Source organism: Pseudophryne corroboree, chromosome 7, assembly GCF_028390025.1.
Source record: "Pseudophryne corroboree isolate aPseCor3 chromosome 7, aPseCor3.hap2, whole genome shotgun sequence".
NCBI classification, from domain to species: domain Eukaryota; kingdom Metazoa; phylum Chordata; class Amphibia; order Anura; family Myobatrachidae; genus Pseudophryne; species Pseudophryne corroboree.
The window spans coordinates 371,104,178-371,117,864 of record NC_086450.1 but is presented as its reverse complement, the minus strand read 5'-3'; the positions used below and the strand labels follow the sequence as shown (position 1 = coordinate 371,117,864).

The 13,687-nt window shown below is 41.1% G+C and overlaps 1 protein-coding gene across 1 annotated transcript in view; it reads right to left on the bottom strand.

Moving 5' to 3' along the window:
* Positions 1-11,954, bottom strand: part of FAM20C (FAM20C golgi associated secretory pathway kinase) — a 229,447-nt gene extending 217,493 nt beyond the window's left edge. Inside the window, exons 1-2 of the mRNA XM_063934510.1 lie at positions 10,464-11,954; positions 6,705-6,892 (exon numbers count right to left, since the gene is read on the bottom strand). Coding sequence (XP_063790580.1) covers positions 6,705-6,892; positions 10,464-11,020 — 745 coding nt within the window. The 5' untranslated portion in view covers positions 11,021-11,954. The remainder of the gene's footprint in view (positions 1-6,704; positions 6,893-10,463) is intronic.
* Between the last annotated feature and the right edge of the window lie 1,733 nt (positions 11,955-13,687).

The window sequence follows — 13,687 nt, the reverse complement described above, 5'->3', positions numbered from 1 at the left end:
TAATTAACAAATGCTAGGCAAAAGAAAGAAAAAAAACATTCCATGATGTGCTATTAATTTCATCATAGGATAAGAGTATGCAGACTCAGGGAAAACATTTCAGACATGCACAGCCACTTATACTGTTGTTAAACTTAGGCTATAAAAATAAAAAGGAACTGAAGAGGAACTGAAAAATTTCTCAAAATGTCAGTAAACAAAAGTAAAACCAAAAGGGAATAAAAATGAAAAAAAAAAAAACCCCTATACAACCACAAATCCTCCATGTTGGTTGTGGAGTGGCTCAATTGTTGTGTCTGTGCGGTAGTATCATTTTTAGCGTTACAACTTATAACCAGGTCTACAGTCACAAACAACTATTTCCATTGAACCCATTTACAAAGTTACTTTTCTGTTTTCTCTGAATGCTAACACGCACACTTCAATTTACCACTGTAAAGTGCATTGTGGACACATAGGTGACTGGCAATGACCTCCTGACCACAAACTAGTATAAGCAACCACCTGTCAAACATGTTTGTGTTTAACAATGGGTTTTGCTGGCAATTACACTTGAGTTGTTCAACACAAAACACACCCTCGGGGGGGTGGGGGAGGGGGTTTGACACCTTAAAGGTACCTTAAGGCATACAGTAATACTGTACCTTTAGAGCTATTTACATGTGTGAATGGCAGCACACAATCTACATAAACTCAGCTACTTCATCTAATGTTATCTCCTAGTAGTGAACTCTAAAGGGGGGTACACACGGAGAGATCTGTGCTTAAAATCTAACCAATCTGACTAGATTGCTTAGATTTTAAGAAGGGATCTCTTGTGTGTGTGCCCCACAGCGGTAGCTATCGCCGGTGCTAGATTGAGCCTGCAATCTAGCAGGTTGCTCACTTCAGCGCCATGTGAAGTGAGTGTCCCCCCCTCCGTTTCCCCCTCGCTCAGCACACAGTGCTGAGCGGGGGGAGATGTGTGCTGAGCGGTCTGTGATAGATCACTCAGCAACCATCTCTAGGTGTGTACCCCAGCCATGCACAATATTCCCTTTAAACGTATCTCTGTATGTTTTCACACTGGGCTCAGACTAGCATTGTTGCAAGGTGAATTTATACAACCTGGAATGTATGCGTAACATCACAGCTAAATGTGTGGTTTATTCAATCAGCATCATTAACAGTCAGGGGTAGACAGATCCAAGATAGACGTCACTCAGCTCCCAAGATTGCTGTCTCTCTTTAACACCATCCATGTCAATATAATACAAAATACACAGAGGAGGGAAATAAATACAGGCAGTACTCAGGTGCAATAAGTACAAAGGGGGAGTTGAAGGATAAAATTACAGAATGCATTCCACAAAGACTGCTATGACTTGCATAGGCTTTGCATGTTTCTGTATGAGAAATGACAAATGCGAATACTGCATGTGCACCTTATACCTGCTGAGTTTCTTTTATCAACATTTTAAACCAGATGTAATGTCGTTGTAGTTGGCCGGAGGTGCGGGTTGCCAGCCGAACGCATTTTTTTAAAGCGGCAAACATATACAACACATGGTTTTGACTTGTAAATGATTGACACTTTAAAAAAGTTCAGAGTTCGGCTGGCAACCCTCACCTATGGCCAACTGAGATGGCATTACATCCAGCCCTGTATGTCACCTCTGTACAAGTAAGGTCAAAGTAAGCAAGCACTGGCCCCGCTGCAAGCATACGGGTGGCTGGGATCCCGCTGTTGGAATCATGACAGCCATGATCCCGGCCGCCGCTAACACAAATATATTCCAATTAAATAACTATTATTGTGTTCATATTTGGCACACGGTGGAGGCGATTCTTTTAGGACAGGACCAATATTATGATACTTGCATAAAAGGGGCCTCGCACTGCCCAAGGACCTTCCGATGCTAGGCACAATGATGTTAATCACATTATCAAGGCAACAACCCTTCACGAGAAAGATCAGCAAGATCCAGAAGGGAAGCTTAAGGGCCCTACACACTGGCAGATAACACTGCACGATATGAACGTTCTCGTTCATTAATGACTGAAAACTCGTTCATATCGTGCAGTGTGTAGGCACTAACAATTAACGATGCATTAACGCGCTCGTTCATCGTAGGTGCCCCAACGCTTATGCATGCAGGCTAATATGAACGAGATTGTCCATATTTGCATGCATTGCTATCAGAGCCGGCCCTAACCAATATGATGCCCTAGGCAAGATTTTGGCTGGTGCCCCCTAGCACCGCCGCTAGTTCTGCAGGAGATGCCTGGCATGAGTCAGCTGGCAGCTCTGCTAACGTTGGGTGCCTTTTGTTTATGAAAATGCATCTTACTTGCATTACTATATGGCTAGGACGCACAAGCAGCTTCTGCTGATTAAAATGATATCCAGCATGCCTGTGCGACTGCAGCTGTATCTGCATACGAAATACTACATTACAGTGATTTCCAGGAATACACGCAACGTAGCATTTCGTATGCAGATACAGTCGCAGTCACACACAGAATATAGGCATGCTGCATATCATTTTAATCAGCAGGAGCTGCTGGTGCCCCTAAGCATACCAAATGCCCTAGGCATTTGCCTAGTTTGCCTACGCCTAAGGCCGGCTCTGATTGCTATGGAGCCGGGTGACGGGAGGAGTAAAGAAACTTCACTCCCCCCGCCATTCCCCCCCCCCCCCCCCCCCCGCCGCCAGGTCGCCTGTCTGCTGTATCGGTGGTCAGGCAGCTTGGTGGCGGGTCGCCCAGTCTGTAGGGCCCTTTAATGTCCTGAGAGTCCAGCAGCAGTCTACAGGACTTTGGATCTTCCACCCTAGTAGGCAAACATGATATGCTTAATAATACAGACTAACAACACAATGGTTACAAGAGCCTTATTCACTGGTGGGCGCTACTGCATCCACTCTTGCGCCTGTTGGCAGAGTCGCGGCAGTAATAATAATATGCAAATGCTAGTTTTCAGCCTTCCCCCAGTCTGGTACACCCAGTGTGCATTCTATATCACCCCCGTGAGCACCTCCAGAATGCGCACCCAAAAAAGGTCCATGGCCTAACATTAAGGGGCATGGCCTCATTAAGAATCCTGATTACATCACTCCGGCGGCGTGCCCAGCATCCATGGAGTTGCTGGGTTACCCCCAGACACTAGTGCCTGTACTGTTTGCTCCTCTCCTGTGACGGGAGCCCAGTGGTGCAGAACAATGTCACACTGCACCACCCGGCCCCTGCCATTGTGGATGAGACTGCATTTTGGTGTCACCCCCACCTAGGGTGACACCCGGGAATAGCCGGCATCCCCATAGTGATGCCACTGCGCCCAGGAACCCCCCTACCTTTGCTGCTTTACTTCCAATACCATCTGCCCCGATCACAACAGCAGGTTTGTGCATACACCCAGGATAATGCATGCGCCAAAGGGATAACCTGAGTTTCATCCGAGCGCAGCTGCAAATAATCGCTCATCTACATGAAGATTGGCATGCCATGCGGCTGCATGCGTCTCTAAATCAGGCCCCAAGTGACACACATCATAATGAAGTAATTCATAGTGAATTGACAAGCTGTATTCTCGTAAATACTGATTTAGGCCACAGAATATCTGCCTCAAATGTGTATCAATGACAAGTACAGCTTAAAGTACCCATTTCAGGAACAGTAATTGTAGCAATTTAGTGAAGCTGAATCCTAAATGACAGTGTCACACTAGTGATGTAGGGCTATGTGATATGATATCAGAGTATTGCATACAGTACTTGCCAACTGTCGTTAATTTCAGGCACAGTTCCAGGTGATAAAGATTTGTCTTTGGAAATCTGTGTTGCAGGAAATGTTTCTAATGTGACCAACTGCACAGCAATACTAATTTATGTCTGCAAGTTAGGTGCAATTCTTACCAAACATCAGTGGTTCCCAAACATTTTTGAATCACTGCGCACTAGAATATCAGAATTTATTTCATGGCACCCCTAGGCCAAACGTTTCTTATTGAGAAATTTACAAAAAAATTTTTAATTAAGTAAATTGTGTTTATATGTCATCCTTATGTTCAATTGGGTGGCAAGGGACAAGATTTGGTTCTGTTTGTCCACATATTTTATGATTGGAAGCTACCAGCACTGGTTTTGCCTATTACATTGACCATAAATAGTTTGAATTGATCTGGGATCAATAATCCAAGGCCCCCCTGCAAGTGTCCTGAGGCACCCCAGGGTGCCACGGCACACAGTTTGAGAACCTCTGCCATATATGATGAACCACCAATGTTTATGATTTCATATTTATTATATGGGTATATTAAAAACAAAAAAAGTATACTACCTGTATTATCAAATTTATACACATAGCATTCTGGGTGTTGTAGTGCTTCAGTGTCTGTCGACACAGTATTGTGCACTCCATTCTTATAAAATATTTGAAAATATGGGCAATTGTGGTATTACTGGAAGTTTCTCTAGATGTGTGCATATTTGCAAAGGATGTAGTTATACACTGATTCAATGGCGTCACAAGGGGGATGCAGGCCACACTGGGTGACACCATCTGAGGGGTTGACGTCTGTTGGTGTCACCGCCTTGGATGGCGTCACTGAGCAGCCTCCACACTGTGCCGGAACTCAGGAAAGAGTCTGGGGCTGCCCAGCGTGACAAGAGTGCTGGAAGAGAGGCTGGGGGCTGCACAATGTGATAAGAATGGGTTCAAATTGTCACTCAAGTGTGCATGAGTTTGTGACATGATGCCACACCCCCTCTTGTGAGCATGTGCACTTTCAACACGTGTTCACACTTTGATACTGCACGCCGGTTGTCACCAAAGGTAGCGATGCCTCTGCACTGATTTATTTTATTCTGTAACATACTGTACACCTGCTGGTGTGCTGCACTACCTCCAGCACAGAGCTTCATGAAAGCATTGTCATTTATTACTAAGAAGATGTTACTCAGGAAAAAACGCATTCTGGGGGAATTGTTAAAGCTACCTGTAAAACGTTTACAAATTGTTTCTATTTTCTTTGATTTTGACTTAAGGTGCATACACACAGAGTGATTTTGACTATGAGCGATTTTGACTGAGCAATTTCCCTTGAACTAACAGTAGGAGATTTTGACTAACTTTTCCAACGATTTTGACTAAGTGTGCAAGCGATGTTGGCTATGGCCGATTTTGACTAATTTATTTAAATAGGGGGATGCTTTTACTTTTCCAGCGACATAGTTGAAATTGACTTGCTACACAGTCTATTTTGCAAAGCGATCGCGACCTGGTGGAGACGCGCATCGCTATCGTTCGCTGTGTACACACAGAGCGATATGCACTAACTTTCTTAGCGATTTTGACTATACAGTATAGTCAACATCGCTGAGTCATATCGCTCCATATGTACACACCTATACGCTAGGTCGTCTAGCTGAAAAATCCATGCATACATCATATTTTATTTTCAGGGGTTCATACAATAATGTTGACTTTAATATCATCCTTAATTTAACCATGAAATGCAGATCTTAAATCAGTACAAAGTAACACATTGGCTTGAGAATCAATGCTTAGAATTGCCTACTGTTAAATGTCTATATTAGCATAAATGAACATTTCTAAATTTAGAAGCACACTTGTGTGGTGTGATGGGCACACACTTAAAAAATAATTTGTTACAGACAATTAAGTTTCCTACATTTTGGGGTAAATTTACTAAGGTGGGAGTCTTTTTAGAACCTTAGTAAATTTACCCCTTTGTCTTAATTTGCATCTATCTTTCCATAGTACATGAGCACAGTCTGCTAACAATTTCATAAAAATGTCTTGCAGTGTACTGTATGCCAGATATTTATCATGTCATCTGACGCGTTGCACTGGATAACATATAAACAAGAGGGAATAAGATGTATCCACTTTTATAATCATCCTGAGCTTTGCAGGAACGAAGAGACACTCATAGGAGATGTCCCATACATCAAGATAATCTATCGCTTGTCAACCAATTGTGGACAAATAATGTGTGGAAGTCAGTTTCACCAGGAATGATAACGTTGCAACCAACACTTATGCTATAAATTATTAAATCATTTCTGTCTTACTAGTTGTCAGTTGTTATTCAAATTAAGCGCATTATTTAAATTATTCACATTTGTCAAATATTATCATAACAGACCTGTATCCTGGAATTGCCACAATTTAGTTCATCATACTAGTTACTAAAACTTTTGTATAGGTGGAAAAGTTGGCCAATGTAAAGCTTCATGCCCCACTTCTCAACACTACTGAGTGGTTCAATTGAGTAACCTCTTGACCAATGACATAAAGGAGCATGATTATATTACAGTATTCTATGGGGTATATTTAATTGATGTCGAATCCTCTCTGACGGAGAGGATCCGCCACATCATTATTCAATGCTGGTCGTCACTATTCACTATTCAATGCTTCAATCCGACATGTCACTATTCAATGCAATTGAGTAATTCGTTGATCCACGTGTTTTCCGACAAGTGACGTTTTTTTCGACAGTCGAAAAAACGGTACTTTCATTGAATAGGTCGAATGCAAATTTGACCTAAAACTGTAAAAAGGTGCAGTTTTTCTGACTGTCGGTAAAACCGGCATGAATTGAATATACCCCTATGTGTGTATTTGTATGTGTGTGTGTAAACTGTCTATTGTTCTACCACCACAGCGGGGGTCACATAAGCGAAGCAAAAAGCACTTACCAACACTAGTGATTTTCTGGCTGCTCAGATCTTGCAGTAAAGCTCCTATGGCAGGATTGTGCCTGGAATATAACTCATACCGATTGATTCCAATGTGAAACTTTAACCAGTTTGGATAAGAGTCTACATGAGCTTCTCCAGTAGGCAAGAATTCTCCCTCCTCGTTACCTTCATTTGCTACATTTTGCCTATAGATAGAAAGAGGTGATATCCTTAGTATGAACTCATGCAAGTGCTTGCAGTCTATGGACATGATTTAATACTGACGACAAAAGAACAGTGATACTTACTGTTCAATGTGTTACAACTGACTATACATAGAGATAACAGACATATTTTCCTTATACAAATGAGTGCAAATCTTGGAGACACTTGGTTACAAACAGTAAATTACTGTAAGTAGCACATATGTCTGCTGATAATCTCTGTAAAAGAGTTTCCTAAATAATGCAAACATAGTAAATTGGATTGTGAAACTGCACTATCAAGGTAATCTATTAAAGTCAACTGGAAAAGTTCTTTAAGATGTCTTTGATAGAACAACTATATAGATTAACACCATCATCTTGCAGAAAGAAAATCATTCCTTTTCAGTCTTTACAAAATATTTTTGTTATGTACTTCCTGGGGAAGACGGTGATTCTCTGGGGTTTTTTAGACAAGAAAACGTCATATTTTTTATTGTATCATATCATGTATTGTATTAATGTTGTAATGTTGGTTAAAATGCAGCCACTTTTTGATCACCAGCATAACAAGATGTGGTATAATAGAAAACAAAAATAGTGTAATAATGCATTTATATTGTAAAAAGTGCAATGTTATAATGCAGTATAATATACATTATAAAGATAGACACTCCTGGAGGAAGTTCAGGAAACAACTCAGCTCTTCCAGTTTTATAATTGTTTCTATAATTAAGATTTAATATTTCCTCCCTACATACAGTAGTAAAGGCCCATGATGTAACAGCAAGTGCTACAACCAACCTGCAGTACACCAACTATGTATATCACTACATGAATTGACCCCAGCCCAGTTCACAGTCTTTACCCTATAACCTACTTAGCCCCAGGGCTCCCAGTGGAACAGGTAAGACAGGTGTACAGGGTGGTGGTGTTGGAATCAAATTGTACAAACTCTGAAGTTCATTGTCAAGTGCAGAAATACCAAAAATAAGATTTCAAGATAAATACAATGTTAGGGAGGCTACTCTTGGCTTCCAAGCATAGCTAAATCTTTTGGCCAGTATTCAATAATTAGTGCAATATTCCTCAGATTTTCTGGTGAAATTATCACAGATCCCTAGTGTGAAAATATAGAAGGAATGTTCTGTAAACTATAGAGGACATTTATCAAAGGATGGAGAGAGATAAAGTTGAGAGAAAGTTCTAACCAATCAGCTACTTATATCCCTTTCACATTGATCTTCTGACATGGGATATTGCAACCCGGGTCCTGGCTTGGTGTTAAAGAGTCAACCCTGTGTGCAATCTGGATCAGACCCGGATAAGCTGCATTGTGAAAGACTCTACCCGGGTTATGTTTAAAAGCTCCTGGTTGGCTATTAACGACTGGAAAAAGCTCCTGATTGGCTATTAGCAGCTGAGAAAAAGCCTTTGATTGGCTATTAGCGGCTGAAGCAGGCGGCTGGTAACTCACCTGCGGCAGAAGGAGGCAGCAGCAGTGCAGAAGGCGGCAGCCGTGGGTACAGTGTGAAAGGGGAGGACCCGTGAATAACCCAAGACCAATGTCCAGTGTAAAAGCACCTTTAACACAGGTAGACTTGAAACTGTGTTCATTAACATGGCTTGGACCTGGGATTTTTACTGTATTACTGTCATGTTACAGGCTGTGTCTGAAACTGACAGGAGCTAATTGGTTGGTACAGTACTTTAACTCTCTCTACTTTATCTCTCCTCAAGTTTTGATATATCTCCCCGTACGAGTTACTAGATGTTACAGACTGATAGTATAATATGGTGAGATACCTTCTCTCCTTCCAGCACGACCCAGGGCAGTGAATTTTCTATTGGGTCATAGGATAAGCCATATTAGTAATACAAGTAACAGACTATGGGCATACCCATATTAATGATAATGTAAGGGTGCAATAACAGCTGTGTAAAATCAGGTACATATGATACACACATACTGTACTGCAATTAGATCATGCATGTTGCATCCCTTTCACAATGCAGCATGCATGTGACCTGGACACAGGGCAGCCATTCAGCATGTGTGTAAGATGTGTCCGGATTCATATAGCATACCTATAGGTATAACATCAAATATTCACATTATTTTCTTAAGGTTAATAGTTGTTGGTGGTTTCATGCAAACTGCCAGTTTTTGTGTGTTATTTCTAAAACATGTATACTTCCAGTGCCCATTGGTTTCTGAGTGATGACAATGAACATCACTGCTAGTGGAATAAAAATGAATGAATAAAGGACATCTATAGATTTTAATCATTATCACTGTTTCAAGGGCCTGCGGCTTGCTACATTATACTATGTATTAGACAAGATGTTTACTATCCGCCTCTTACTACTTTATAATCCTGGAATCTGATACAAATAGTAAGTAAATGAAGCTTCAGGGCACCGCAGGTAAATGCGATTAACAGCTACAATGTTATTTTCAATTACTGACCATCTATAACCTAAATGCCATTAGCAGCTGAAAAAAATGACTAGGTGAGCAGTTGGTGTGATATCTGCACATCAAATAATATCTGTATATGACATACTACAAACACAACGTCTCTTATCAGATAAGATAATTGTATGCTGAGATGATAAAGACCACCTGACTGGTTATATTACCAGGGCAATATGTTATAAATAGTTGATTGTATATACTGGATCTGCTTGGGACTTTAATTAAGTCTTGGATCCTCCAATTATCTCCTTCTTCCATAGAAAAGTATAATACAGCTGTCTAAGACAATACAATGTCACTTTGCTGGAAAGAGGGTGCTATTGTTCTACAGTCAGCTATCCTGATGAATTTATCATTGCTTGCATTGATACTACAGTACAGTATAATTACTTTTATATTCTTCTGCTTTAGGGGTCACTTTAACCCTTATTTTGCCAAGGGGCTCTGGCGATGACGTTAAAGGTTTTAAAAAAAAAGATGTTCTTTGGTTAAAAATTAAAATGCTGTGTTAGAAACCGCAGATATTATCTGTTTGGCAGCAAGCTTATTTATCTGTATTCTGCAATAAGAACAAAAAGGTCAAAGTTGATTTGTCTCTTACACAATTCTTCAATTTGCCTAGTATACAAATAAAAACCTGGTTAGCTGCAGCATTATGCTGTCCTAAATGACCTGCGGCTCACCCCAAAGCTAGCACTGACCCCTAGAGATTGACCTACTTACCTTTTCTGAGTGCCGAGATAAACAAAATCCCATAAGACTACCCTATACAATTCCTTTCCCCACTGTTCTCATGCAATATAATACAATATCTCACGCCCAGCAGGCATTAATATGTGTATAAGAAAATATTTAGATTTTTCTGCTTTAGTTTGTTTCTCCTCTTGTAGTATACAGATATGATCATGAAACTAAAGACATTATAGCTATCATTAAATGACTACATTGCATTCTATGGTCATATAGCATATAATATCAAATACATATGTTAACATAATTATTAACGCAATATCAATATATTACGGTTAACTATTTCCAGTGAACAACTTATGTCTACTTTTAATAAAGGTGAGAAATCGGTGTACGCGCACTTACCATTCCTGATTTTCAGCAGCTTTGGGGTTAAATCTGATGTCACTGTTCACATTAAATAACACATCATCTTCAGTGAGTTCAGGAATAGCACCTTTGAATAAAGGATGCTGAAAGAGGGCTGCCAACCTAGAGTACCCAAGCCCAGACTTTGGCTTGTGTATGCTCCCATCTTGGATCAGCTGCTTACTGTTTAAGTCTTTCCCAATTTGTCGGTGCTCCAGTTTTTTAAAAGACTCGTTTTTGTCCATTATTCCAGTGATTTTCTCTAATGAATGAGAAGTGAGATTGGAGCTGGGGTCACTGCTGAAATCCTGGAGAATCCTCAATGTATGTTTATTAGGCCATCCTGATTCAGCTGTATTTTTGGGTCTCTGTTTCACCCAGCCCTGCGTGTCATCATTTAGATTGTGAGTACAGGAGCAGCCTACCTCTCCATCACTCCTTGTAGCTCTCTTTTCCAGCTTTGGTAGTAAATCAATCATAATATGCATTGTGCAAGCAATTAAAAACACCATCAGTATCAACACCCTAAACTTGCGAACTAAAATCATCTTCATCCTGGCAAGCTGTAGAACACTTGCACCTTTATTTTATTTTCTCCGCACTAAACTTACAAAAAAAAAAAAAAAAAAGCTCTTTCACAGAAAAAGCTCCGTGACACATACAAAATAATTTCAAGATTACAAAGTAATCCCTGCTAAACTATTAGGCTTAATATTAGATTTATAAATAAAACCAGGACGTAAACACAGTATTCCCTGCTAAGCTACTAGATTGAACATCATATTTATAAATAAGAGCATAAAACAATAAAGAGGTCATAAAAAGAAGTCTACAGTTTCTGTGCAGCCTTATTGCAAAAGGGACATTTAATAAATGGATTATGGATGTGGACTGCAGGAGTCGGTGGAATGTAGGTAGGGAAAATTAGCGGGGGGGAAGCATGAATTTATGAGATAAATAAGACAATCCGGAATGCTGGGCTGGAGAACACACAGCTCTACTCCCCATCCTCAGTGAGCTGACCCCAGGATACAGCAGGAGGACTATCCATTTCTGCAGGATTCTCAAAACCATTGGCTCAGGATAAGTTCTCTTACAGTAGGATCCAGGTATCTCCTTGCAGCAGCTCCTGCCGGGGACCCAGTGTGCTGTCACAAATCAGGTCTGTTTGATCCTGCATCCAAACAGCATTGGCTGCCTATGGACATTTCTGCAACACAAGCTGGATGTTGCACAAAGAGCATAGGGAGCCTAGGAGAAAGCAGGGATTGTGCTGGCTTCTTGGCAATCATTGAATTCCTAGGTTCATGTCTGCCTGGATACTTTAGAAGGTAACGTAAGAGGGAGAGGAAAAGAAGAAGGAGAGAATGGAGGTGAAAGGGAACAGGGTCGGTCTTTGGCAGGTGCAGAGTGAAATCCCCTTTTCAGTGGAAGGCTGTGTAGACTGTCACTGGCTGAACTTGCAGTGCTGCAGCTCCAGCCTCCTGTGGGTGTGTTACTTATTATGAGCAGAGCCATGGAGCCAGCCTACAGCACGTCACAGTTAGGAGATTGGCTAAATAAACGTTACAGTGATAGTAAGAGGACAGGGCTAGACCAGAAGTAAATCTCTTTCTCTTCTTATTTTGTGATACATTTATTCTCTCTCTTTCTCTGCAGCTCCATCTGGAACAAGGAGAGGGCGTCAGTTTCTCAGAAGTTCCAAAGGAGAATCCTGCTAATCGTTTCTATAACAATATTACACTGTGATCCTATGGTACATGTACAGTCTTATTCCACGTTCAGTACCAGTTACAATCTGATCCCCACATGACAGGCAGAAAGCAGAGACTTTTTCATATCAGAGGGTTTTGCAAACATATCTTTTCATTTCTGACATGTGGAGGAAATTATCCTCAGCACCTAAGCTTTCATTTTATACCATGCATTGGCAGCAGTTGTACAGATGTGTCCACATACACCTTTTTTTAAATGCTACAGACTTTGTGACTTAGCTGCGCTAAGTGTCTTGTCAGAGACCTTTTCCTCAAAATATGTCTTACTCGCATCACCAATGTGACAAAGGAGTTCAGGTACGAGCGACCCGCACCATGCCACATATCATTATGTTTAATATCCCACTTTATAACAATTCCTATACAAAACAACGTGCTAACCTAGGGGGTCATTCTGAGTTGATCGCTCGCTGCTGATTTTCGAAGTGATCAGTTAAAAAATGGCAAAACTGCGCATGCGTATGCACCGCAATGCGCTAGCGCTTCGTACGGGTACAAACAGCATTGTTGCTGTGCAATGCTTCTAGCGAAGAATCCATTTGCACAACCAATCGCAAGGAGATTGACAGGAAGAGGGCGTTTATGGGTGTCAACTGACCGTTTTCTGGGAGTGGTAGGGAAAACGCAGGCGTGTCCAGGCGTTTGCAGGACGGGTGTCTGATGTCAATTCCGCGACTGGACAGGCTGAAGTGATCGCAAGGGCTGAGTAAGTTCTGACCTTCTCAGAAACTGCTAAAAACTTTTTCGTACTGCTCAGCTGCACATGCGATCGCTCACTTGCAATGCGAAAATACACTCCCCCGTGGGCGACGACTATGCGTTTGCACGGCAGCAAAAAGTAGCTAGCGAGCGATCAACTCGGAATGAGGGCCATAGTGTGCGCCATTTGTTGCAAAAATGCTAGGTTACTAAGAACGCATTTGTACACCCTATCAGGCAGGGGGAGCCCTCTGTCACTTTTCAAGAGATTCTGCAGCAACATTTACTTTTATATATTTTGCAATTCCTTTGTGAAGGACAGGTGGTCAGTTAAGTACTGAATACTTAAAAAATAATCTACATTTATCTAACAAAGAACCATCCTTACCAGTTGGTCTTTCTAGGGAAGGCTGTGGCATCCAGTGTCTCACTAACTATTGGGGAACTATAAGACCCAGTGTGACCTGCCAGCTAGTACAGAGTAGTTTGCCAAACGCTAACATTTCTTAACAACAAGAAATGTTCTGAAAAGAATAATGCAGTCTTGAGTGAAGGTACACTTATTTATATATAGTATACATATATTTCCAACTAATAAATGTGAACGAGGATCTATATTTCTCAAAAATACACTTAAATAATTTGCACTGTGTGGCTTTTAAAGCCCCTGAGGATCTGCAGAGAGCAATTGTCTACCCATTGATATAAAAAGATTGATATATTTTGCACAGCATCCTACACTCTGAG